The sequence below is a fragment of the Nerophis lumbriciformis genome, linkage group LG08 (assembly GCF_033978685.3).
Source record: "Nerophis lumbriciformis linkage group LG08, RoL_Nlum_v2.1, whole genome shotgun sequence".
Taxonomy (NCBI): Eukaryota; Metazoa; Chordata; class Actinopteri; order Syngnathiformes; family Syngnathidae; genus Nerophis; species Nerophis lumbriciformis.
The window spans coordinates 11,063,159-11,089,491 of NC_084555.2; the positions used below are offsets into that span (position 1 = coordinate 11,063,159).

The following is a 26,333-nucleotide window of genomic DNA, read 5'->3' on the forward strand; positions in this document are numbered from 1 at the left end:
AAACAGTGACTCCATGGAGCACCTGTATCATATAGGATGATTTGCTCATGTTTGTTTACCGTATTTTCCGGACTATAAGTCGCAGTTTTTTTCATAGTTTGGCCGGGTGTGCGACTTATACTCAGGAGCGACTTATACTCCGAAAAATACGGTACATGACAACTGTATAGCATACTTAGGTACACTTCTTATATACAGGGAACCTATTATGCAGGACCAACGTTTCTTATCTATTGGTACTTGTTTTTGTGTACATGTTGGTTGGTTGAAGTTTATTTCGAAAAGGTATACCATTTCAGTATGATACATCACATAGGATAGGTAAGGATAGACTTATCATGTTTCTTTACAACATGTCCGAAAAGGAATAGGAAGAAGCAGAGCTTATTTAATCCCACCCCTTTTCTACATCATAGCAATTCCAGTACTAACTCATGCTCACTTCCTGGTCTTCTGTTGTACATAATTTACATCAATTCATTCTGAATACAACAGTTCTTTAGATAAAGAGTTAAGTCAGATATTATGATTCACATAAGGAGATTAATTATATATAAGTTTCAATAACTTTATTACGTTTGTCATAATCATTCCTTGTACTTTGTAAGCAATTGTAGTTTGAACAGTTCCTTAAAGTGATTAAAATTAGTGCTTTGTTTGATTTGTTTGCTTAATCCATTCCATAATTTAATTCCACATACTGATATACTAAAGGTTTTAAGTGTTGTACGTGCATATGCATGTTTTAAGTTACATTTTTCTCTAAGGTTATATTTGTCCTTTTTTGTTGAGAATTTTTTTTTATAAATAAAGTATTTATACATTTATTTAACCTTTATTTATACAGGGCAAAACAAATAAGCACATATCTTTATTTGAAAGCAAAGAGGCAGAAATTGCATGACAGGAATGTTGAAGTGTGATGATAATCTCTCATCAACTGATTTACCAACAAAAACAATTCTCAACAGTTCACAAATGCTCTTTAAATGTGTTGGAACATAAATTAATGTTTAATATGGACAAACACAAACCATACACATAGAATGTCTGCAACTTGTGGATGACCGAACAGACAGTGGACAATAAGCATGCCTTTGGTGGTTATTTTTATCATTATAATTATGCATTGCTATTGTTAGCTATCAACAGTGTTTAAAACTTACTTTTACAAAGTAATTAAATGGGTTGTACTATAATTAATTATAGTTACTGCATACTTTGCCAAATAATAATTGAATTAGTAACATAATTACTATTTAATAAATGTAAATTAATTACTAGGGGAAGTAATTCTTGCTTTACTAAAAAACATACAAAAAAATTCTGGCATATGCAGTTGAAAGACGTTTCATGAAAGCAGAGTGTGCGAGTGTGTGCCTTTTATAAGGCTCCCATGACCCGTCTGTTGCCAAGTGACGTGTGACATCAGTGATTGAAACAGAGAGGAGCCTTAGCTCAGCTGTGATTATTAGCTCTTGTACTGTTGAATTGTTTCACTGGATTGTGTTATCTCTGGTTATTAAAGAGATTAAATGTGCTTCAATGGCTGTTGTAGGATTGCAAGCTTTTCACTTCAATAATTGATTTGTTGTTTTATTATTCCCACATAGGGATGGGAATCGAAAACCAGTTCTTGTTGAGAACCAGCCCCCCAGGGTTTTGATCCCTGGGAATCATTTGGCAGTTTTGTTAACGATTCCCTTATCGATGCCTGTATGACATCACTATGCATGGTGTTATCAGCAGCACAGACGTTAGACTTATTAATGAGAAAGGAAGACAACAGGGCAACTTGCAATATTTGCAAAATGGATATTACATCAAATTGAGAAAACACTACCAGAACATTAGCAGACACAGCATGTGATAACATTGAATAAATGACGTGTTTTCGATCCCCCCCAAGACCGAAGTGAATTACCACAAGCGGCAGCCGCAATGTCAGCACGTTGTCTGCTGTTAATACTGCAGGTAACTAACAAACTAACATTGCCAATCATGTTAAAACATCCATCCATTTTGTACCGCTTGTCCCTTTTTTTGGGGTCGCGGGGGGTGCTGAAGCCTATCTCAGCTGCATTCGGGCGGAAGGCGGGGTACACCCTGGACAAGTCGCCAACTCATCGCAGGGCCAACACAGATTCACACTCACATTCACACACTAGGGCCAATTTAGTGTTGCCAATCAACCTATCCCCAGGTGCTTGTCTTTGGAGGTGGGAGGAAGCCGGAGTACCCGGAGGGAACCCACACAGTCACGGGGAGAACATGCAAACTCCACACAGAAAGATCCCGAGCCCGGGATGTTAAAACATGCTATTATTAACTGTAAATGTGAAAAGAATGTCACATGATAAGGCGGCGTCTGACTGGCAGTTTGCACGCCTCATTCCTGTCTAAGAGGTGTCCTCCACAGCTGGATACACAGTGATTAGTCAGAAATATTGCGTATGATTCCCTAAAAATAATGATACATTTTCATAATTGACAGTTGAAAAATTGCACAGTGTACAGTTCTACTTGACTTGCATGTATTTGTCTTTAGCTGACATAGTTATATTTAGCATATATACGGTTTATACATTTTTAAAACAAAAACTTAATTTCTATTTGAAAAATGTTAAACATGTTGCTGTATATTTATATGTAATTGTCATTTGTCACAGAATAATTGAGGTTGTATTTAGTTTATCACTACCATAGAATATTTGTTTTATTATTATATTATATCCATCCATCCATCCCTGCACTTGAGCCTAAGGCAGGGTTTATCCTAGACAAGTTGCCACCTCATTGCAGGGCCAACAAAGATAGACAGACAACCATTCTCACTCACATTCACAATATAGTTATTTTGAAAACATCACATCGTGGCTGTGGGACCTCATTCTTGTGTTTGTATAATCATGTTTTTTGTAAACTAAGCAAAGTTGATGCTAATCAACTTGATTGCTATCCTTTAATCTAAATGAGAATCGATAAAGAACCGAACCGTTAAGCGGAATTCAAAGTGGAATCGGACTCTGGAAAATCTTATCAATTCCCATCCCTATTCCCATGTCGTGGTAGTAGTAGTAGTGTGTGTATTAGTGTGTGTTGTTTGCTTTGTGATGTAGCATCCTTCTACTTGATATCAAGTTCATTTTAGTGCGGTGCTGGTTGTTGCTTTCACTAGTAAAAAGATATTTCCTGCATTGAACTTGCTGTGCTTCTGAAAAACCTTCATGTTGACATAAAACTACATCTACGTATCGGTAATGGCATTGTAGCGTAAATAAAAATAATCATTAGATTACTCGTTACTAGTTCTTGCTGTTATTCAGAACACTAGTTATAGGTAAACAGTATAATAATTTGACAACAAGTTTTGAGAAACTGCTGTTTACTGCCGTTTAGTGTTTAACTTTGAAGTCTCTGTGGTAAACAAATTGTAAAACATCAATACAGTGTTTGTTTCCAATTTTTGTTGAAATACTGCACTTTTTAAGGTTGAGGCTACAAGGAACACTTAAAACATTGATTACAGAAATCATAAAATCACAAGATTGACCAAAAACCGGCTGCAAAACATTCCAACTTTTGCTGCAACTTTCTGACAAAGCGTGCAAAATCCTAGTGAGTATGATTTTGCTTTCCACACACCTGTGTGTACTACTTTTGTAAGCATAACATGAAATTGCAGAGACCCTCTGACCTATTGCTCTTATCAATGTGGAAATAAAAAAAACACCAACTTTATTTTTCCCTTTAAGCCCCAGTGACGCAGATACTCTAACCTCATTTTCCCCAAAACCTCCAGAGGCTGTTTTCCCCTCTCAGTTAAAGACATTTTCTGTCTGGCTGAGCCAAGAAGCCCACATGCTGTGTTTTCCATAGTTTGCTGTCTTTTTAGTCTTTGTAATGAGAAAAAGCGGACAAAATCAAGGCAAGGCAAACACACGGGGCCTTCTCGCCTGGGATTATGTAATCCTTCTCAGAACTATTACATAAATCCAGGAAGCTAGATCTGGGTCGCGCTGTGATGACCTAGATGCATTACTGGTATGAGGGGAGCAGGAGATGGCAAAATTGACAACAAAAATTAACTTTTGACATAGAAAATAGTTAAAATCGGATGATATCCTCAAATGTGTTGTGAATAAAGAGAGTTTATTCAGTGATTCAACTTTACCAATAAAAACAATACTTTTCTTTTTGTTGCGTGCCATAGCATGAGCTCACGTCAGTTGGAGAGAAGCAAATGAATGCTTTTGATGTGTTGCGTGACAGACCTCACTCAATCTTGGGAAGTGTTTGCCCTTGTTGACTAGTGTTGAAATACTAATTGAGGCGTTGGAGGAAGGTGTGGAACAAAACGTTTTGAGATGTCTATAGTTGACAGTATGGAGTGTTGCAGTACACAAAACATGCAAGTGGTGAGAATAGGCGATCAGACCTAAATCATGTCAACTTGAATTATTTAAGAAGTCTTATAAAACGGCACAACTTCAACAGTAAAGGTGTGCTCCACTACACATCCAATATGTGTTCAACTGTAAATGGTTGGTGTTAGAAAAGGTTGCTCATTCTTAAAGAGAAACTTGTTTTCCTCTGTGTTTTCGTGTGGAAAAAGTCGATTAAACTGTAGCTCTGATGGGAGGAGCTTTAAAAGTTTGTTGTGGTAAGATGCTGGAGGCTGGACATTCCAATCATTGTTCTGCATGACTTAACTTTCTATTTAAAATACCAGCCGTTCTCTTCTCCCTTTGAGAGACGGTTATTTGACGTTTGTTAAATTGGCACCATACACTAGACGCACTTTTTATTGGATTTGATTTTGACATATTATGTAGTGAAAAAGCAACAATGGCCTCCGGCCATCAGATACGTCAATCCGTAACAACGTCGGCTAGAAATGGGCGATATGACCTTAGTGCGATGTACAAAACCCAAAGCCGGTGAAGTTGGCACGTTGTGAAATTTGTAAATAAAAACAGAATACAATGATTTGCAAATCCTTTTCAACTTATGTTCAATTTAATGGACTGCAAAGACAAGATATTTAATGTTCGAACTGAGAAACTTATATTTTTTTTGCAAATAATCATTAACTTAGAATTTAACGGCAGCAACACATTGCATAAAAGTTGTCACAAGGGCAGAGGTGGGACCAAGTCATTGTTTTGCAAGTCACAAGTAAGTCTCAAGTCTTTGCCCTCAAGTCCGAGTCAAGTCCCGAGTCAAAACAGGCAAGCCCCGAGTCAAGTCCAAAGTCAAGACTGGAAAGTCTCAAGTCAAGTCCTAAGTCCTGCATTTTCAGTTTCGAGTCCTTTCAAGTCCTTTTAACCACAGACTAATATATTAACACAGATTGTGTATGCTTTTCAAACGCTGTATTTATTTATTAAAACAAGTGCATTTTAAATTGCAGGAAAGAAAATTGTGCTGACATTGCACTTTATAATAGCACTATTAACCAGTCATTTTAAACATTAACTCATTCTTTTACAGAACAAACACATTGAAAAATAAAGTGCAAATGTACTTATTTGTACAAAAGTGTTTACATTGAAAAAACATGACATATACGTGAACATAACAAAAAAGTTGTACTTTTTATATGTCAGGGCCCTATGCTGCATTGCATTTGCAAAAGACCAAATTAGCCAAGAGTCTGTCAGTCATTTGTGCACGATGGGGGCGTAGTATGATGCCACCATGGCTGAAAACTCGCTCCACTGGAGCAATGGAGGCAGGCACTGCCAAGACTCTCATGGCCACTCGGAACAGTGAAGGAAGAGTCTTCATGTTCAATGCCCAGAACAAAAGGGGGGAGAGAGTTATTTTGGGTTGGTGCACTACTTGTAAGTGTATCTTGTGTTTTTTAGGTTGATTTAATTAAAAAAAGAAAATAAAAAAAAATTATTTCTTGTGCGGCCCGATACCAATCGATCCACGGACCAGTACCGGGCCGCGGCCCGGTGGTTGGGGACCCCTGAGGTAAACAACCAACAGTATGTCAGAAAGCTAGCTAAAACAATACACATATTCATAATATAGTATACATTTTAACTGACCTTTATTTGACTATTTTTGTCTTTTTTTAGGTGGCTAAAATACGCGGTGCTGCTGACCGCCGTCTAACGTTACGTGTGATATATTGACTAACGTAACCCTGCTTAAAAAAAATCACTGAACAAAAAGTATGAATAAGGTAGTGAACTGCAACAGATTCCCGTGTTTGCAATAACGTTATAACGTTAGCAGTGAGTTTACAGCCTCACTGATTTAACTACACAGCAAATAAAAGTCACGTTACTTAGCCAATAAACGTTATCTTACATTCAAAACTTACCGTTCTTTGTGCAACTTCAAATGCCGGACGAAGTTGGACGTTGTTGCCTCTCCATCAGTAATTTTCGAACCGCATGTGTTGCATACTGCAAACCGTTTTGTGTTGACCACCTCGTAATTTTTATACCCAAACAAAATTATTTTAGGTATCATTTTTTGTTCACTGGCGTGTGGTTTGGACATGTCTTCTTCGTTGGTTGTCCTGCAATTTGATTGGATGAATGCTGTGTGATGAAAACAAAGTAGATCTAATTTGATTGGCTGTTGTACTGAGACCACACCAGCTGACACACGCAACGCTGATAGACAAGTACACAATGAAAAATACGGAGCGCTCCCGAATAACTTTTTCATCTTTGGGTTTTGGGGAAAGTAGCAAGTCATGTCAAGTCATGTCAATTCAAAAGGCTCAAGTCCAAGTGAAGTCACAAGTCATTGATGTTAAAGTCTAAGTCGAGTTGCAAGTCTTTTTACATTTTGTCAAGTCGAGTCTAAAGTCATCAAATTCACGACTCGAGTCTGACTCGAGTCCAAGTCATGTGACTCGAGTCCACACCTCTGCACAAGGGTATTTGTACCACTGTGTTACATGGCATTTCTTTTTAACAACACTCAGTAGACATTTGGGAACTAAGGAGACCAATTTTTTAAGCTTTTCAGGTGGAATTATTTCCCATTCTTGCTTGATGTACAGCTTAAGTTGTTCAACAGTCTTCGTTGTCGTATTTTACGCTTCATAATGCGCCACACATTTGAAATGGGAGACAGGTCTGGATTACAGGCAGGCCGGTCTAGTACTCACACTCTTTTACTATGAAGCTACGCTGTTGTAACACGTGGCTTGACATTGTCTTGCTGAAATAGGTAGGGGCGTCCATGATAACGTTGCTTGGATGGCAACATATGTTGCACCAAAACCTGTATGTACCTTTCAGCATTAATGGCGCCTTCACAGATGTGTAAGTTACCCATGCCTTGGGCACTAATACACCCCCATACCATCACAGATGCTGGCTTTTGAACACAATGTCCACAGTTTCCAAAAACAATTTGAAATGTGGACTCATCAGACCACAGAACACTTTTCCACTTTGCATCAGTCCATCTTAGATGAGCTCGGGCCCAGCGAAACCGGCGGCGTTTCTGGGTGTTGTTGATAAATGGCTATCGCTTTGCATAGTAGAGTTTTAACTTGCACTTACAGATGTAGTGACAACCTGTAATTACTGACAGTGGTTTTCTGAAGTATTCCTGAGCCAATGTGGTGATATCCTTTACACACTGATGTCGGTTTTTGATGCAGTACCGCCTGAGGGATCGAAGGTCACGGGCATTCAATGTTTATTACGCTTACGTGCAGTGATTTCTTCAGATTCTTTTAACCTTTTGATGATATTACGGACCGTAGATGGTGAAATCCCTAAATTCCTTGCAATAGCTCGTTGAGAAATGTTCTTAAACTTTTGGACAATATGCTCACGCATTTGTTCACAAAGTGGTGACCCTCGCCCCATCCTTGTTTGTGACTGACTGAGCATTTCATGGAAGCTGCTTTTATACCCAATCATGGCACACACCTCTTCCCAATTAGCCTGTTCACCTGTGGGATGTTCCAAATAAGTGTTTGATGAGCATTCCTCAACTTTTTCTGTCTTTTTTGCCACTTGTACCAGCTTTTTTGAAACATGTTGCAGGCATCAAATTCCAAATGAGCTAATATTTGCAAAAAATAACAAAGTTCACCAGTTCGAACGTTAATATATTTTATTTGCAGTCTATTCAATTGAATATAGGTTGAAAAGGATTTGCAAATCATTGTATTCTGTTTTTATTTACGATTAACACAACATGCCAATTTCACTGGTTTTTGGTTTTGTACAGTACATCGCAGATTGTCTTTGGCATATCAGTTCTACTACAACCATCTAAAAACTGATCACAGAGACCCTAAGAAAAGCCAAACCGTAACAAAAAAGTATGGGAGAAACATAGTTTGTAGATTTGAGATAATTTATTCTGCAAAACTGTATTACACAATAATGTTGCAGGTACATTTAAATGCAAGAGAATTCACTAGCTACAGAGACTTAAATGCAAAAAGCTTAGAGTACTGGGTTTCTTTCTTAAAGGATCAAGTTCCAACTATTTTAAAAGGCAGTCTAACCAGCTAGTCCTTCATTCTAAAATCACACCCAGGATACATAAAACCGAAAGAAGTGGTGACTTGTTAATAATGGCATATATACAGTAAATACTCAGTATAAGGCTTGCTGCTTTAGGTAAAGTAGTAATGAAGTGCCGTGTACAGGTACTTGAAATGCATTTTTCACAAAGTAGTTTGCAACATTGGATGCTGTGTACGTTTTGTTCAATTACAGCTATTAATTATTTGAATAAAGAACACACTCAAAGCTCAGTGGTAAAGACTACGTCCTGGCTCGGCAACACACCGTAGTCTATACAATACAGCCGTCTAACGTTGTGGAATTGCAACGGCATGGAAGGGCTACTCTATATATAATTCTTCCGAATGAGACTCAGAAGTGTAAGTAATCAAGATCTAACAACTGGACAACACAGTTATCATTATCAGCTCACTAGGAATATTAAATAAATTAACATTTATTAACACCAAGGTACTGACAATTGGGACTGTTGAGTACCAGTATCGAGTCCCAGATACACAGGAACGGGTACCAATGTGAAAAAGTACCCATCTCTACCCCTAACACGCACATACAGTAGGTGCCTCAAATTTTGGTTACCTTTGAGTACTCATTGGACTGCAAATAGTAAGTAAGGCTGGGTTGACTATTAGCAGCTAATGTTTGGTTGATAAAACAGGTGTGCAGAAGGTTTCCATGCAAATTTGCAAACACTTTTTGTCTTATTACACTTTCCATGAGTACAACCCACACCCCTCCTATCTCAGCCCACCTTTCCTTTCATTCCCCCTTTTCCTCGTGGCAGGCAGCTTCCTCCCTCTGGTTTCTGGTTTGATGGCGCCCTGCTAGCCCAGGCAGGGTGCCACTCCTGACAAATCACTTCCAGGTCGTGTAGCTCGCCGGCATAACAGATTTTTGGCAGCAACTGCGTGTGTGTGTGTGTTTGTGTGTGTGTGTGTGTGTGTGTGTGTGTGTGTTTGTATGTGTGTGTGTGTGTGATATCTGGTACCTATGTGAAATGAGCTTCAATAACAAGGCGGAAGTGGCAACGTAATCCAAACATCTTGTGTAAAGGAACACTTTTTAATAATATCGGTCTGTAATATTGTATGTTGACTCAGTCTACTTCCTGGTTATATTGCTGTGTAACTAGCCAGTGATAAAGGCTGAAAAGTCCATAGGTTAATCACAATGTTCATGTACTTCTCTTTAGGAGGACTGTGCTTACGAGAAGGAGCTCCTTCCTTATCTAAATAAAGCTGGTACTGGAGGCCATTTAAAGAGGATAAAGAAACGTGCAAACACCTGCACGGAAACTGTCGCCAGATCGGTGTCTAGTGTGGAACGCCGCAACGAGGAAGAATTCCATTCCTTATCGAATAAATTGACGCCGAGTGTTGCTTGTTCACGTCAGGCACACATCAACGAGCCCGTCATCGACAATCTGGCAGTGAATTCAAACAATATTCCCCTACTGATCGATAAAGAGAGCAAAGAAGATGTTGAACTTCAGGCCATGTTCTACCTTCCTAAATGGGTTTCGCCAACAAAGTATTCTGTCATCCCTGGATCAGACGCGAGCCTGAAAGTCATCCTGGCCAACGTGGCCGAGCTCCTGTCCCGATCGCCGCCGCCTCTTGCAGATTTAGACGCCATCATAGCCGATTGGACGCCCCCTTTTATTCCCGATCCTCATCAGCCGTTCCAGGTCAGCTTTACTTTGGATGTGGATGACGATGCGAGTGATGACGAGGCGGATGTGGTTAAGGATCGACCTTATCAGGAGCCGGTCGACAGAGACGGCGACAGTCCGACGTGGGATGAGGTTTTTGAGGACGAAGGGACAAATAAGGCTGAGGGAATCATGCACAGGCAGAAAGACCTCACGGAGGATGTTGGAGAAGCTACAATCCATGAGCGTGTTGAAAAAGCAAGTTGTTTGGATGACGTCACAGAGGCGGACGCCAAACCGGAGTTGGCTTACTGTGAACTGATGGACGACAGCATGGACCTGTTTGGGGACGACGAAGCTTTCCTCCAGATGACCATCCCGGACATCCCTACCCCCGAAAGTGGCGACACGCCCAGGACTTCCCCAAACGTGGACGGCATCACTAATAGTACGAAAAAGATGCATGCTCTCTTAGAGGAATGTGACGTAAGGTTGAATCAACCACTTTATAACGCAACAGACATTTCATCAACAAAGCCGATTAGGAGTAGCTCGGAAAGTGTCGAGTCGCCCAGCTTGGACTTTGCCGTCAATTTTGACCTCGGCTATTCCCTGGAGGACTCGGAGGAGGAAGGCGATGCTGTTGTCGCCTCATTAAACACCAACGTCCTGCCGCCTCAGAAGCAGGAAGCTGCTAACTCATCCACGCCCCGCGGTGGCTTCCACAGACCCGCCGCACCTTCATGCTCCGAGTTCTCCACATCTCAGATGCCCCGGGGGCGAAGGGAGAGAGACAAGACGTTGCCGATGACGTCCAAGATGGGCACGCTACTGTCTCCGGGGGCCGCGCTTACCAGTCCTCGTGCTTTTCGCCTATCACTCAGTAGTCTGAAACGGAGCCGACCAGAAGACACTGCGAATGAGTCACGGAGTGCAACAGCGTCTCATTCCCACCTTCATCCAGGTGATCCAAGTTACTTCCTGTATTTCCTCATACAGTATCCGGGGGGGGTATTTGCTCAACTGCAGAGAGTTACACGCACTTTTATTTGGAGATTCCTTTTTAAATAAAATATATATTTTAATAACATTACAGTGGAACATAGATTTAATTGCTTCTGATATTTAAGCACATTTCTCCATAAAAAACAATGTAAACATGAATAATTGGTTCCAGCCTCGACAAAAGGTCTATATTTTAGTAAACGTTTGTACACTTTGAACATAACATACTGTAAAGCGCCATACAGTACTGTATATCAAACAAACATAACAAGGGGCTGATGAATCAACTTTATATTTAATAACAAAGCCTAAACAAGAAATAGCTAAACTGTCCACTCTTGCAGCCGCCCTGCCCACACGCAGACGTACGCACACACACACACACACACACACACTGTCACTAGCACTGTGGCGCACTCACAGTTTCAAATCAATACTCCTTAACTTTAACAGCCTGGCTGCTATTATGATTAGGAATAGAAAAATAAAATCCACTTTACTTTGTCGGTAGAACGTATTGGCGTGCACCGGAAGAGACAGAGGTTGCCAGTGTTAACAAAGCTGCGGATACTTCCTGAAAGTTAACCATTGCATGCCTGAAAGTTAACCATTGCATGCCTGAAAGTTAAACATTGCATGTTCATTGCTGACTTTAGACTTATATTGAGCCAGAAAAACTGTAAAAAATAGGCTAAAAACACTTAAAAAGCACACAAAATAACACAGTAGCTAACGATACAGCACTTTTGTGCTGACTGAATAAGCACCGGAGATCGATCAGCCCGCCCACAATGGATATGCTGTCGGGCACACAATGGGTGGATGAACCGTTCGTATACTGAGACAAGGTTCGTACACCAAAGCATATTTTCAATTGGGCTGTGGCTCGCAAATTGAAAAGTTTGTACAACGAGGGGTTCGTAAATGGAGGTTGCACTGTATTAATACCATATTGACCTGATTATAAGACACTATATACAGTATATATACACATATATGTATATGTACATATATATTTTTATGTGTATATATATATATATATATATATATATATATATATATATATATATATATAAATATATACATATACATTTTTTTTGCTAAAAGTCAAGTGAGTCAGATTTTCTCCCTGTAACTCACACACACTAGGGAAAAAAGGTTGTTGGCAAGCTCGTAAACTACAAAAAAAAGTTTCCGAACTGATTTTAGGAGATTGATGAAATTATGAAACTATTGCAGTTACTATTTTACTTATATTGACATTATTTAACAAAAACTGATAAATGTTGCCATTTAAATGTTGCCGTTTTTTTGTCTTAAAATTTAAAGAATATAATATTGTTTCAAATGTGTTTGCATGGATAAAAAATACATACGTAATTGATATTCATTATTTTAAATAAATCATAAAAACTGGTGTAAGCGTAATTGTCGGGTTTAAACTACTTGCTTTTCTGTTTTAGCTGAATGCCACACCGACAGCGATGATGAAGTCATCATTCATAAGAGAAGACATGTGAACAAGGTCAACCCTTTGTCTTCTCCCAAGGCGGTGAGACAACACACGTAGATGCTACCTTCAGTCAAGCTTGATTGCCTTTGTTTTTATAGTAATGGATGTGCAAATAAGTGCTGAACTCATTATGTAGTCATTGTATACATACAATATGTACAGTATGGGGTATGCAATCATTGTAGTTATTGTAGTGTGTGTGTGTGTGTGTGTGTACGTATATATATATATATATATATATATATATATATATATAGACTCACAAGTGAGGCCATGTCCACACGAACAGGGATACTTAATAAACACATACTAATCTCTGCGTTTAGACCTCTTGTTCACACGCAAACACATACTTTTGTCCTTAAAAAACGCAGACTTTGGCCTAAGTGTAGAGTTTCCAAAACTCTCCACTCAGCGTATGCGTGCACACTGCTCAAACGGAGACTTGTCCTCATCTTATGACGTCACGGTCGTGTGCTGTCATTTCTAAAGCTCAATAGCACTGCCTTGCTGCCTTTAAACTCACTATAAGATGATTTACTGTACGTTTGAACGTAAATGTGCATATCCACTTTCACTCAACATTAATAAAAAGAGACACATCAAAATGGACTTTGCAACAATGACAGTCAGCTGTTTTGGTTATGATTGCTGTCGAACCTTCACCTGATGGAACAACTTTGACAAGCAAGACTTTTTGCTTTGTGTCATAAAAAAGATGCAACATTAGCTCATGTTTTTAGTCCTTATTTAACGATAGACTAGGAAGTTAACTTACATATGTTGCTTCCATTTGTGTAGATCGAGCTGGCACAAAAAGAGACGAGCAACTAAAAAAGAACATGATATAGCGTCCTCCTTGTTAGTGTGTACTGATGTTAAAACAATATACACTTCATTGCACATGTATCGAACATTAAATGCTTTAAAATTCCACAAGAGTTTTGCAGCAGCACACACAGGTCCATGCGCTTTAGGCACTTAAACATGCAAAAGGGTTTGTTTGGCTGGCTCGTTAGTGCGTGCTGATTTTAGAAATAATGTACACTTCACTTAGCATGTAATATTTCACCATGTTGCTGATTAAACATGTTAAAAGCAGCACAGGCATGCGCGCGCGCTTTAAACGCTAACAAAAAAGATTCAGAATGTTCCCAGGGCTCTGTGTTTAAGTGCAGGCTGTTTTTAAAGATAATGCACATGTCATTGTACGTCTAATATATCAAAATAAACATTATAATAACAAAGGTGGAATGCCACCAAGTCAGCTGTTGCTGCTTTTCCAGGCTTCTGATTGGACAAAATGTGCATGACAGCAGGTGTATGCGTTTGTGTGTAGACATAGACAGTTTTGAAACCACACTTGTGTGGATGGAGATCGTTTTAACCCTGGATATGTGTTTTCGTGTGGACATGGCCTGAGTATCCAGAAGTGGTAAGACAAACAGCACCAGAGCCATACCCGGCTAGCAGAGAAATCTGATATGTACTCGCTTTTTTAAGCCACAATGGCCTAAGGAGAGCAAAACGTTAATTAGGTTGGAGATAAACTCGCAAGGCCATTCTCAATAAGGACATTTCAAGAGAAGCTAGATCTCGTGAGACTAGGTTAGCTGACCCCGAGCTCGCTAACCTGTCCCAGGCCATAAAACAGTTGGGCAACTCCAACACCACATCTATTATCATATCTTTAGGCACCTCACGATTCGATTTCGATTCTTGGGTTGACGATGCCATTCAGAATCGATTCTCGATTCAACACGATTCTAGTACTATATTAAGTGGTATATAAATTATAATGTTGCAGGTTACAAAATATTTTCTTGGCTGCTGACGTTATACTAAAATTATCTCATTAAAAATATATTTTCAAAATTGTCGTTACAAAAATTACACAATGTTACTTAATCTAATACAAGAAAATAGAGCAACTCCCACCCAATCCCAACAATACTTAAGATAGAAATTTACAAAGCAATTGTGAAGGCATACAAATGCAATACTTATTAAATACAATACTAAAAAAAGGAATACAAAAACTGTATAAAAGCTACAGTATATGTATTAATATCAATAAAAGTTGTTTAATGTTTTAATTCAAATAACTATTCTTAAAAAAAAAAAAAAAAAAGATCTTTTTTTTTTAAATCGATTCTCAAAAATTCTGAATCTGAATAAATACAAATCGCGATTTGAATTGAATTGAAGTATTTATTTCAAACCTGCACAGTACAACAACACATTTTTTTTATATGATTGCAGAGACATTTGTGCAAGGCTTGAAAAGGGGTTGGATGAAGCAGATGCTTATAATATCCCAACCCCTCTCACTCATTCCACATTTAACATAAACAATATAATACAATAACAATACCATACAAACAAAAACAAGAAAAACTCCTGTACACTAACAATACAATAGTACCACTGTTAGTATGAGACAAGACAAAACACACACACACACACACACACACACACACACACACTCTCTGACCATACACCTCTCTCCCATCGCTCTGTGCTGAGGGCATCACTCTCTTTCCTCCTTACTAGATTTGAATGTGCTTTAATTTTTTTTGAGACATAAATAGTATTATATACACACAAACACATACCGGGTAATCAGGTTCAGAGAGTGCAGCCTCTTGTCATTTGTACTTTCAACAACCAGTATGTCTGGCGAATCCTCCACAAGAAGCACTAGTATGTTCTGAAATACTCCATAGTAACAGGGTTGACCGGGTCATGGTTTGTTGTAGTGCTCTAACGCATGTTTTTTCCTCCTCTAGTCCAAAGTCCTCGCTGACATGGACTCGCCGCTTGTGCGTAGGAAATGTGTGACTACGTTTACTATGGTGACATTATCTTTATTAAACGTGACATGACTGATACTATGTCAATGCATTCGCATCATGCGCACTATGACAACAGTACCTCCGCCTTTCTTTTTTCTCCTCCCTCCAGTCTAAAGAAACAGAAGGTGACGATGATGATTTCCAGACTGAGTCTGTAGTCACACGAAGACAGTTGAAGGACACCAAGGTGTGACTCACCGTTACATAAAAAAAACATATATGCCATTTAATAAGCTTATCTGACAATGTCACCTTTTTCCTCCATAAATGTCACTTACGTCACTTGTGACATTTTTCCCACCTGCATTTGTTGCTCCCCCGTCCCCAGCGCAACAAAGGCCGAAAGGGATGTCAGTTTCTGGACGAGGAAGCGGTGCTGTCTGAGGACGAGGAGGGAGTGGACCTGTCATCTGATGAAGAGGATGGAGAAGATCAGAATCACTCTCTGGAAGGCTTCGTGGTGGACAACACGCACCTTTCCCAGGGACTTAACGGTAGAGCACCACAAACATACACTGGTTTTTTTTAAGTACTGGGAAATGTACAAATAAAACCGGATTTACTAAGATCCAAAGACCATGCCCTAAACAGCGTGTGCAATCTCAATCAATCAATCAATCAATCAATGTTTATTTATATAGCCCTAAATCACAAGTGTCTCAAAGGGCTGCACAAGCCACAACGACATCCTATACAATATATAGTGTGTACTGTTAGTGGGCGTGTTGCGTGCGATTTATTGACACTGTGAGTGCAATTGTAAATTGGTGCAGACCCGCTTATTTAAATGAGGATTTTGCGTGTACTATATGGGGCATCACCACAGACACACTCTCATTTACTACACATTGATGTTATCATGCTTCTCCCCGTGGAGTTTTGCTGTTTTTAAATACAAAGCACGAGACATCTACCACTTTTTCTGGGCATTTTAGAAGCAGTGCATCTACAATGAAACCATGAATTTAATTTTTTTTCTCCGCCGAAGGTGTGCTCATTGGAGAAAGGCTGCACTTACCCCACTCAAGACGCAAAAAAATGCATGCTTAATAAAAAAAAATATTTAAAAAAATATTTAAATTTCTATGAGAAAAAGACTAATGTCATAAAAAAAAAACTAAATGACACAAAAACGCATACATAGAATTTGTTTTAATCAGTCCCTTAAGTCCTCTAACAGCTATATAATTATAAAATGATGTTGCTGAATAGACAATATGTCTAATTTTTTTTTGTATCACTGACCATCCTAAATATTGACCCACACACGTGGGACGTCGGATTCTTGTCTGTCCATCGTCTGTCTGTGCAGCGAGAGCCCTGATCCTGCAGCCATATGTGGAACTGTCAGTTTGCACGTCCTTCTGACACGCGCTAAATTAAATGCTAACGAGCATTTAACGAACGAGTATGACGATCCTCCTGATAGGGGTGTATCCCTTTATGGAGGATGCCTGTGCGTGACATTGTTTTACATGGGGAGACTGGTGCACAGACAGTCACCACACGATCCTTGACGGAATCGGGTCAGGGTCCAGTGGCATGGAGTCCAAGACGACTGGAGACCATTTTCTGCTGCAGCCTTCTTCCGCCATCGCAGCCGTTGTGGTAGTTCTTAAATCTACCGTCTTCCGCCTGCTCCGCCATTGAGGTCTTCACCGTATCTCTGGCTCGGGGGCAGTCAGGTACTAGGCCTTTGCCAAGGGCCACCGAGGGTAACAGTAGTAAAGGGGTTAACCTCCTAGTGCCCCAAGACCCCATAGAGGAGCTTCCACTGCCGGATGCACTTTAGCGTCATGCCCAGGACTAAATGCTATATAATGCTCGCATAACAATGATGTGTGTTTATAAATCACATTGCGTGTGCTAAGACTTAGACTTAGACTTAGTCTTGGACTTCCTTTTTATTGTCATTCAAATTTGAACTTTACAGCACAGATAAGAACGAAATTTTGTTACATAAGCTCATGGTAGTGCAGGATAAAAAAGCAATAAGGTGCATATATAAATAAATAAATATATATAAATAATATATATTATATATATAAAATAAATAAATATATATAAATATATATAAATAAATAAATAGATTACTGTACAGATTAATAACCATATGTGCATCTTCTCCCACCAGTAATGTGGGCATTTTTAAGATTAGCATATATTTTGCATATTCATGAAGACAGATACGTAAAATGGATTGCACGCCTTATTCTGCTCTCTTAACAGACGCAATCCACTTTGCACACGTTTAGTAGATCAGCTGTGCGTGTGCTATTAGCTTTGCACGTGCTTTAGTTCACACAAACCTTTAGTAAATTAGGCCTGTAGTGTAAATAGGAGTACTTTTAGAGCAGCGATTCTCAAAATATGGTGCGTGGGTTACAGCTAGTGGTAAGTGAAGCCTTACTTTTGAGCACTTTCTATCAGGCATGCTTGACTTGTTGGCATGGATAATTACAACATTACTTAGAGGCATTTGGTTATGAATATGCCTGTTTGCCAGTGCCGTAGTTAATACGGTGCCGAGTCTGCAACCGGATGTGACGTCACGTGCAACTAAGTTATCGAAATATGGTATCGTTTGATTTTACGTGAATCTGTACTAAATTTGGTACCCATGCCTATAAAAATGTGCTCTCATTTTTCTCCATTGTTTGTTAGCAATCGAACTGATGCGTTCACTGCTGCTTGGCTTTCTCAGTTTCCTGCCTCACTGTTTTGAATTAGAAAACCACCGCTATATGTTCTTGATGGGCTTCATCCACACCAGTCCTCCAATTATCACTTTATGCAACTCAGCAAAGCATGGAGTTCTTCAAAATGTCTTTGCCGTAATAATGTTGTCCTTTATCCACTCTGATGTTCCTGTCTGCTTGTCCCCCGTCAGACTCAGAGATGCACGGAATATACTTGAAGTCTGTGAGAAGTCCTGTCGTCACGGGCAGGTTCAAAATGTCCCGCAGAAAGCATTACAACGCAGACATCTTCTCACAGGTAGACTTCAAACGCGCCGAATCGTCAACGTCAGGTTTTAAAGAGACAGACGCATTCCTTTGTTCTGCTCTCTTGGCCTGCAGGTGCCCGAGGTGGACGAGACATACGCAGAAGACAGTTTTGTGGTTGGCAGCGAGGCGGAAGGGGAGAGCTTTGAGGATGAGGCCCAAGAGGAAGCTGTTGAACTCATGCCGGAGGACTCGTACGTGGACGGGAAGAGGCAGTACGCCACACGGCGGCGCGTCTTCCTGCACAAGGCCAGGGCGAGCGACGCAGCGCCATGTCCCCCTGGGCAGACGGGCAAACGTGGCCGAGTTCTCCGCTTGGCAGATTCCAGTGAGGAGGAAGAGGAGGATGCCTCCGCCCCCCCACAGGCTGGCGTCAAACTTAAACGGGAGCAGAAGTCCTCTTCAAAGGTGCCGTTGATTCGAGAACAACAGCAAGATGAGAGGTGACTATAGATGTTGATATAGGCTTTATTACTGATACTGTTCCGATATCAATTGGTATCAATTCCAGACCACAGACCTACTTTTTAATACTTTTTTTCCACATACTTTATTTGTAAACAAACATGGTATCACAATTTGCAATAAATCAGTGCAATCATAATACAAACATGGTAGCAATAGAACAATTACCATATTTTCCGGACTGTAGAGCACACCGGTATATAAGCCACACCCACTAAATTTTAGAAGAAAACTTTTTTTTCATGTTAGCCGCACAGGACAATAAACCGCAGATATATACGTTGTGAAATGACAGACACTTGTAAACGTGTTATCATATTAATTAATGATGACAACACTAGCTTAATTACATTACAATAGCACGTTCAAATATGCATAAAAACACTACTATCAAACATGTGACTGTTTAGCAGGTATGACTTGTTTTAGTTGTATTGTAAAATTGGCAAACGTTGCTTAGAGTGATAAATGAAGAAACGACGACTAGTAGATGGAACGACAATTGTACTTCCGGTTCAATGCACTAAACAAAAATAAATATTGTAATGTAGACGTTCAACCCGCAGCACTCGCAGTGAGCAAACTCATCCAAAAGATGGCACCATAGCACAAACAATAACACACATTTTCAGTGTCTCTGTAGGTGTTTATAAAAACTTTTTGTTGAATAAAAACATAAAGGCTGTTAGCGAATAAAAAATCCATAAATTAGTTAGTTATAAGCTGCAGGGTTCGAAGCGTAGGAAAAAATGAACGGCTAATAGTCAGGAAAATACGGTATTCATAACAGAACAAAAACAATGGGACCGCCGACCTACTGAGCTAGCAAGCTTTTTGGTAGCTGTGGAGCGTGATGCAGTTTGATGAGGTCATCACTTGTGCGCCATTATCCATTCATTTGGGCTAAATCCAGGCAATATCCTGTCTGATATTTTGTTGGCAGAGAAACATATGTTCCGATATCTAATTTTTATGCCAGCATTAGCAACAAACATGGCGGAACAGCCACACACCTCCTGTTGCTACTGGGTTCAAATCCTGCTTGGACCTCCTTGCATGGGTTTCCTCCCACAGCACCAAAACATGGATAAGTTAATTGAATGCTCTTCCATTCAGTGCTTGTGCTCTCCTGCAGGTGTCGCCAGAGGATAGAAAATCAACATCTGCTGTCTGACCAGTTGGACTTTGACACACCATCAGAGTCACAGGTGGCATCCACCAAACATCATCAGGTAAAATATACTTATATAAAACATTTCCTATAGAAAATAATGAAAATATAAATAATCTGTTCCAAAGTCAAACTGTTGCTACCATTAAACCTTTATGAGGTGTACAGTTTTTATTTAGCCAAGCTTCAGGTGTCAAACTTAAAGCATTATTTAATTCTTGGAAATGATCATCTTTCTTGCTAAATGTTTTTCAATATTGACAGAAAGATGGTATGACATGCATTTGAATATTATTTGATGCAAAAACTTATTCCAAGTTCAGCTTTAATATTTGCTTGTCTTCTTGACTTCTGATTCCACCAGTTTGTTGGTATATATTGATAATAATCAAACAAAGGGCCAATTGTTTAATTAATAATACCATGAGGCGATTATACTTTTATTTGGTTTCACTTTGTGAGGGCAGCCATAACTAAAATAAGTTTGACACAATAACAATAACCAAAGTAGTTTTTTATAATGCTGTGAGTTGTGTTGTTCTCGTTTTACACGTGTAAAAAGAAGTGAGCGTACAGTTCAGCAATATAAACAAGAAATAATACAATGGCGAGTCACCATTTGATGTCATGTGACAGACATGCAAGTAAAGACTATTGTCTGACTGGTTAGTCTTTTTTCCCCATTAATGTTACAATGCCTTTAGCTTTGTTTGCCACTTTTGTTTCTATGCTAATATTATGGTATATCAATAAAGTTAAAAGTTAAGTTAAAGTTCCAATGAATGTCACACATACACTGGGTGTGGTGAAATTTGTCCTCTGCATTTGACCCATCCCCTTGTTCACCCCCTGGGAGGTGAGGTGAGGGGAGCAGTGAGCAGCAGCGTGGGCCACGCTCGGGAATCATTTTGGTGATTTAACCCCCAATTCCAACCCTTGATGCTGAGTGCCAAGCAGGGAGGTAATGGGTCCCATTTTTTGTAGTCTTTGGTATGACTCGGCCGGGGTTTGAACTCACAACCTCCCAGTCTCAGGGCGGACATTCTAACCACTAGGCCACTGATGTTGCCAATTCTATGGCTATCATCACATTTCCCACTTATTGTCCCCGAATTGTATGACGTTAGTATGACGGGCCAATTGGGACACAATCAAATACATAAATGCATATTTAAATAATTAAATGTGTTGTTTTGGAGTTAAAAGAGGTAAATGTGTCATTAATGTATTTAATGTAAAATATACATGTAACTATTTAATCATTAAATTGTTTTAAATTAAAAATCACTAGTTTATGATTTTACTAATTATTTTACAATTTAAATTATTATTGATTTAATTATTTGACAATTCAATTATTTCACAATGTAATTTATTATTGATTTAATTATTTCACAACTTAATTTATGATGTATTTAATTATCACATGAACTAATGATTTCATGAATGAATGACACATTTAAATAATTATTTAAAACAATAAAAAAAAGTTATGCTTTTCTAAATTCTGTCCTATTTGGCCTATTCCCTGTCAAACTCAGTCGTCAAAGTAAGAGGGCGGGGCTAAAACAAATCTTGTCCAATCATTGCAAGTGGAAGTGCTGGGTAACCAATCAGGTGTTAGGGGTTTGACAATTTGGAGCGCCAAATAGGACAAAAGTAAATACATCTTTAAATAATTACCTAAATGTGTTGTTTTGATTCTTTAATCATTTAATGTATTATTAATTTCATAATTGTATATTTAGTTATTTCACAATTTAATTAACTACTGACAATTTAAGTAATGATTTAAAAGATTTATTTATTCATTTTTGTCCCATTCGACCCTTGTCAGCACTAAATTAATTTGTTTTCTCTGTCAATAATAAAAAAGATAATTATCGGTCAAAATAAGGAGGCGGGGCTAACAAATCTTGTCAACAACCATTGCAAGTGGAAGCATATACATCTTATAAGTAGACACAGCATCGAGCGCTACTGCCTACTGGCGCTGACGAGACGCGGGGCCGCCATCTTGGAGTGGTGATCCGCTCCACTCAGTGCAATTCATTTGGCAGGAGCAATGAACTGTCAGCGCATTTAATTCATTTTACCTCACTGAATACCACTGATTTTCATGCGTTTTCTTGTCATACGTATAGCTATGATAAAGGACACATGTTTTGGCGTGCTTTATTATTCATAGTTTGCTTAACAGTAATAGAATATTCTTATATACTATAAGTGACCAGACGTCCGAGATCAAAACTGGGAATATAATCCCAGAGAAGGGGGGAAAAACGGTCAGCTATTTTTAAGTTCAAGAAACAATATGATTAGGTTATATATACATGCGTATATCTTACATAAACAATGTATGAATACATTAGATATCTATATAGCTTAGGGATCTATAGACTGTATCTCTGTTGCTGCAGCAGCAGATAGTTTATTCTGTCTTGACACTTTGTATTGATATTTTGTATTACATTCTTCCCTTAAATGATAATGTTTACAGTGATTGTTTTATATGTATTTTTTATGTATGTCGCTTTGGATAAAAGCGTCTGCCAAATACTTAAACATAAACATATATAAACACCTGAAAATCTTTATATCAGCTAAAATCTTATCTTTCTAATCTTATTTTATCTTTAAATTTAATTAAGTTCATTGACAAGCAATTCTATTATGGTCATAGTCTTGTTTGCTTTGCTAGCGGCTACAATTTCAGTACTATTGACGATCTTTGCTCCTTCTCAACTCTGTGGTAATATTCTTTTCACAAAATACAACCAATAGTACGTTAATGTTAAATCTTACTTGTGAAAAGTAATCCCCCGATTCCTATGTTCAAGAGTCCGCTAATTTGAGCAGGAAAACGCTGAACACCAGCCCGGCATCTTTGTTTTCTACCTGTCAACTGTCAATTTAGGCTGCTCGCCGGCTCCTCATCACCACTTCAAGATGGCGGCCGAATTTCATGCGTCAGCGCAGCCAATGCTGCGTCTACTTATAAGATGTCTATGAGTGGAAGTACCAAGTAACAAATCAGGTGTTAAGATCCGCCCACCAAGTTTGATGTCTGAGTTTGACAGATAAAATAAATCACAGAATGGGACAACATTTAATAATTAAAACAATATTTAAATACTTACTTAAATGTGTCATTAACTAAATATTCAAGTAATTAAATAAATTATCTAAATCATGAAATAATTAAATCAATCATCTGAAATTGTTGAATGTGATTTTACATTAAATATATTGACAACACATTTATGTATTTAATTCCAATTATAAATAGTGACACATTTGAGTGATTGTTTAAGAATTACATTTTGGCCTTCCTTACTTTAGGGGTTGCAATGTGTGTACGCAAACCTACTTCCTGTTAAGGCAATCAGTCTTCACATGTTGTGTCTCAAGAAGGTGAAAATGTCCTCACATGTTCCATCTTTTCATCCGCAGGAGCTTCCATTTGTCAACTTGGACGTCTCCGAGCGTCCAGTCTGCATCCTGGTGGACAGTCGCTGCATCAGTGGCGCCGTGGAGGTGGTGACCGGCCTTCGCCAACGCCACCGCGCCGCCGTGCACGTGCGCTCGCTGGACGGCAGCTACTTCATCGTCAGCGGGCGCATGGCGGTGGAGCGCCACAGCCAGTCCGACTTGGCCTCCGCGCACAACCGCAAACGATTGGCTGAGAGGGTGAACGGCATGCAGGAGGCGTTTGAGCGCGTGTGTTTGATCGTGGAGAAGGACAAAACCAGGCCGGGTCAGTCTCAGTCCTGTTGGACAATTATTAGCGTTCAGGAGAGACCGCTTTAAATGCATTTATGTTCAAAAACACCTTTTTTGCAACATGGCGGCTCTCAAAATCCATCAGTAGGGTTGTGTAATCACTTTTTGCCTTCGTCCCCCTTCCACCAGGCGATACGTCTCGTCCCTTCCAGCGCACACGTTGCTACGACGGCACACTGGCGGCGCTGGTGCGCACCGGCGTGCGCCTGCTGTGGAGCGACGGCGCCGACCAGAGTGCCTCTCTGCTGGCCGAGCTGGCGCAGCTGGAGCGGCGCAAGGGCCAGGGCATCGTCACGCCGCCCTCGGAGGTCAGAGGTCATCACCAGCAGCAGACCCTGCAGCTGTACTCCGGCTTGCCCTCCGTCAACTACGTCCACGCTCTCAACATGAGCCGCAACTTCTGCTCCGTCGCACAATTCGTCAACAGGTACACACTTTGGTCTGCTGTCAGAGAAATAGTCAGTTCCAGGGTCAAACTGTTGTATTCACGTAAATAACATTCTTACCAGCGTAACAGTAAGTTAGGCAAAAACTAGGGATGTCCGATAATATCGGACCGCCGATTTTATCGGCCGATAAATGCTTCAAAAAGTAATATCGGAAATTATCGGTATCAGTTTCAAGATTATCGGTTTCCAAAAGTAACATTTGTGACTTTCTAAAACGCCGCTGTGTACACGGACGCAGGAAGATGTACAGAGCGCCAACTAATCCTTGAAGGCGCTGCCTTTGCGTACTGGCCCAGTCACATAATATCTACGGCTTGACACACGCACTAGCGAATGCAAGCATAGTTGATCAAGAGCCATACAGGTCACACTGAGGGTGGCCGTATAAACAACTTTAACACTGTTACAAATATGCGCCACACTGTGAACCCACACCAAACAAGAATGTCAAACACATTTCGGGAGAACATTCGCACCGTAACACAACATAAACACAACAGAACAAATACCCAGAACCCCTTGCAGGTGCCTGTTTTCATTCAGAAAAATCTACCTCTCACACGTGATGACAAGGACAAAAAGAATTAGCCCACTCTTTCAGCTTCATCTGTTGCACAAATAGACTAATAGTCTGTTGGACTTAGTGAAGCTGTTTTATTTATGTTTTGTGCCTTTTTTCCCCATGCACTTTAAAGGATGGCTGTGTTTTCTACTAGTCTAGACTGAAGCAGTTGTATTCATGTTCATGCACTTTAAAGGATGGCTGTGTTTTCTACTAGTCTAGACTGAAGCAGTTTTTTATTTTTGTGCCTTTCTTGTTTTTATTTGCACATTTTTGTTACTCATACAAATTTGTTAAGAACAGGGCAGATTGAGCCCAGTTTATAGTATACTCTGGACTGGAGCTGTGTGCCTTCATTGTTTTTGTTTTGAGGCATGTTTAAAAAAAAAAAAAAAAAAAGCACTTTGTGAAAGTCAAACTTAACAGTGTTTCCCATAGTTGTAGTGGGTATCAGGATTATCTCAGGGAGAGCATGTCCCACATTCCAAGCTGCTGTTTTGAGGCATGTTAAAAAAAAATAATGCCCTTTGTGACTTCAATAATAAATATGGCAGTGCCATGTTGGCATTTTTTTCCATAACTTGAGTTGATTTATTTTGGAAAACCTTGTTACATTGTTTAATGCATCCAGCGGGGCATCACAACAAAATTAGGCATAATAATGTGTTAATTCCACAACTATATATATATCGGTATCGGTTGATATCGGTATCGGTAATTAAGAGTTGGATATCGGCAAAAAAGCCATTATCGGACATCCCTAGTAAAAACCCAACTTAAGTTTGATAGCAAGTGTCAGGCAGAAAAAGCTAAACACATTAAACGTCGTCCAAAACGTCCGAACTAGGGCCCGGCTTTATAGTTAAAAGTACCACTGATAGTCACACACACACACACACACTAGGTGTGGTGAAATTACCCTCTGCATTTGACCCATCCCCTTGTTCCACCCCCCGGGAGGTGAGGGGAGCAGTGAGCAGCAGTGGTGGCCGCGCTCGCGAATCATTTTGGTGATTTAGGCCCCAAATCCAACCCTTGATGCTGAGTGCCAAGCAGGGAGGCAATGGGTCCCATTTTTATAGTCTTTGGTATGACTCGGCCGGGGTTTGAACTCACAACCTTCCAGTCTCAGGGCGGACACTCTAACTAATAGGCCACTGAGCAAGGCATACTCCATCCATTTTCTACCGCTTGTTCCTCTCGATTTCCCTCTTGATCAGGGATGTCAAACACGTTTTCATTGAGGGCCACATGACAGTTATAGCTGCCACCAGAGGGCCGCTTGTAACTGCGAATAATGTATGAATTTGCCTCTGGATTTAATTATTAATCATATAAATTGTTTTAAGTAG

At 39.6% G+C, this 26,333-nt stretch overlaps 1 protein-coding gene across 3 annotated transcripts in view; it reads left to right on the plus strand.

The window, feature by feature from the left end:
• fancm (FA complementation group M) overlaps positions 1–26,333 on the plus strand; it is a 77,956-nt gene that overhangs the window by 49,397 nt on the left and 2,226 nt on the right. For 2 of the 3 annotated variants that reach the window (XM_061968267.2, XM_061968265.2), the window contains exons 14-23: positions 9,715–11,137; positions 12,642–12,730; positions 15,481–15,546; positions 15,656–15,733; positions 15,875–16,040; positions 18,437–18,543; positions 18,627–18,994; positions 20,152–20,248; positions 23,641–23,944; positions 24,100–24,397. In XM_061968267.2, coding sequence (XP_061824251.2) covers positions 9,715–11,137; positions 12,642–12,730; positions 15,481–15,546; positions 15,656–15,733; positions 15,875–16,040; positions 18,437–18,543; positions 18,627–18,994; positions 20,152–20,248; positions 23,641–23,944; positions 24,100–24,397 — 2,996 coding nt within the window. The remainder of the gene's footprint in view (positions 1–9,714; positions 11,138–12,641; positions 12,731–15,480; positions 15,547–15,655; positions 15,734–15,874; positions 16,041–18,436; positions 18,544–18,626; positions 18,995–20,151; positions 20,249–23,640; positions 23,945–24,099; positions 24,398–26,333) is intronic. The other variant, XM_061968266.2, reaches the window with a different exon arrangement.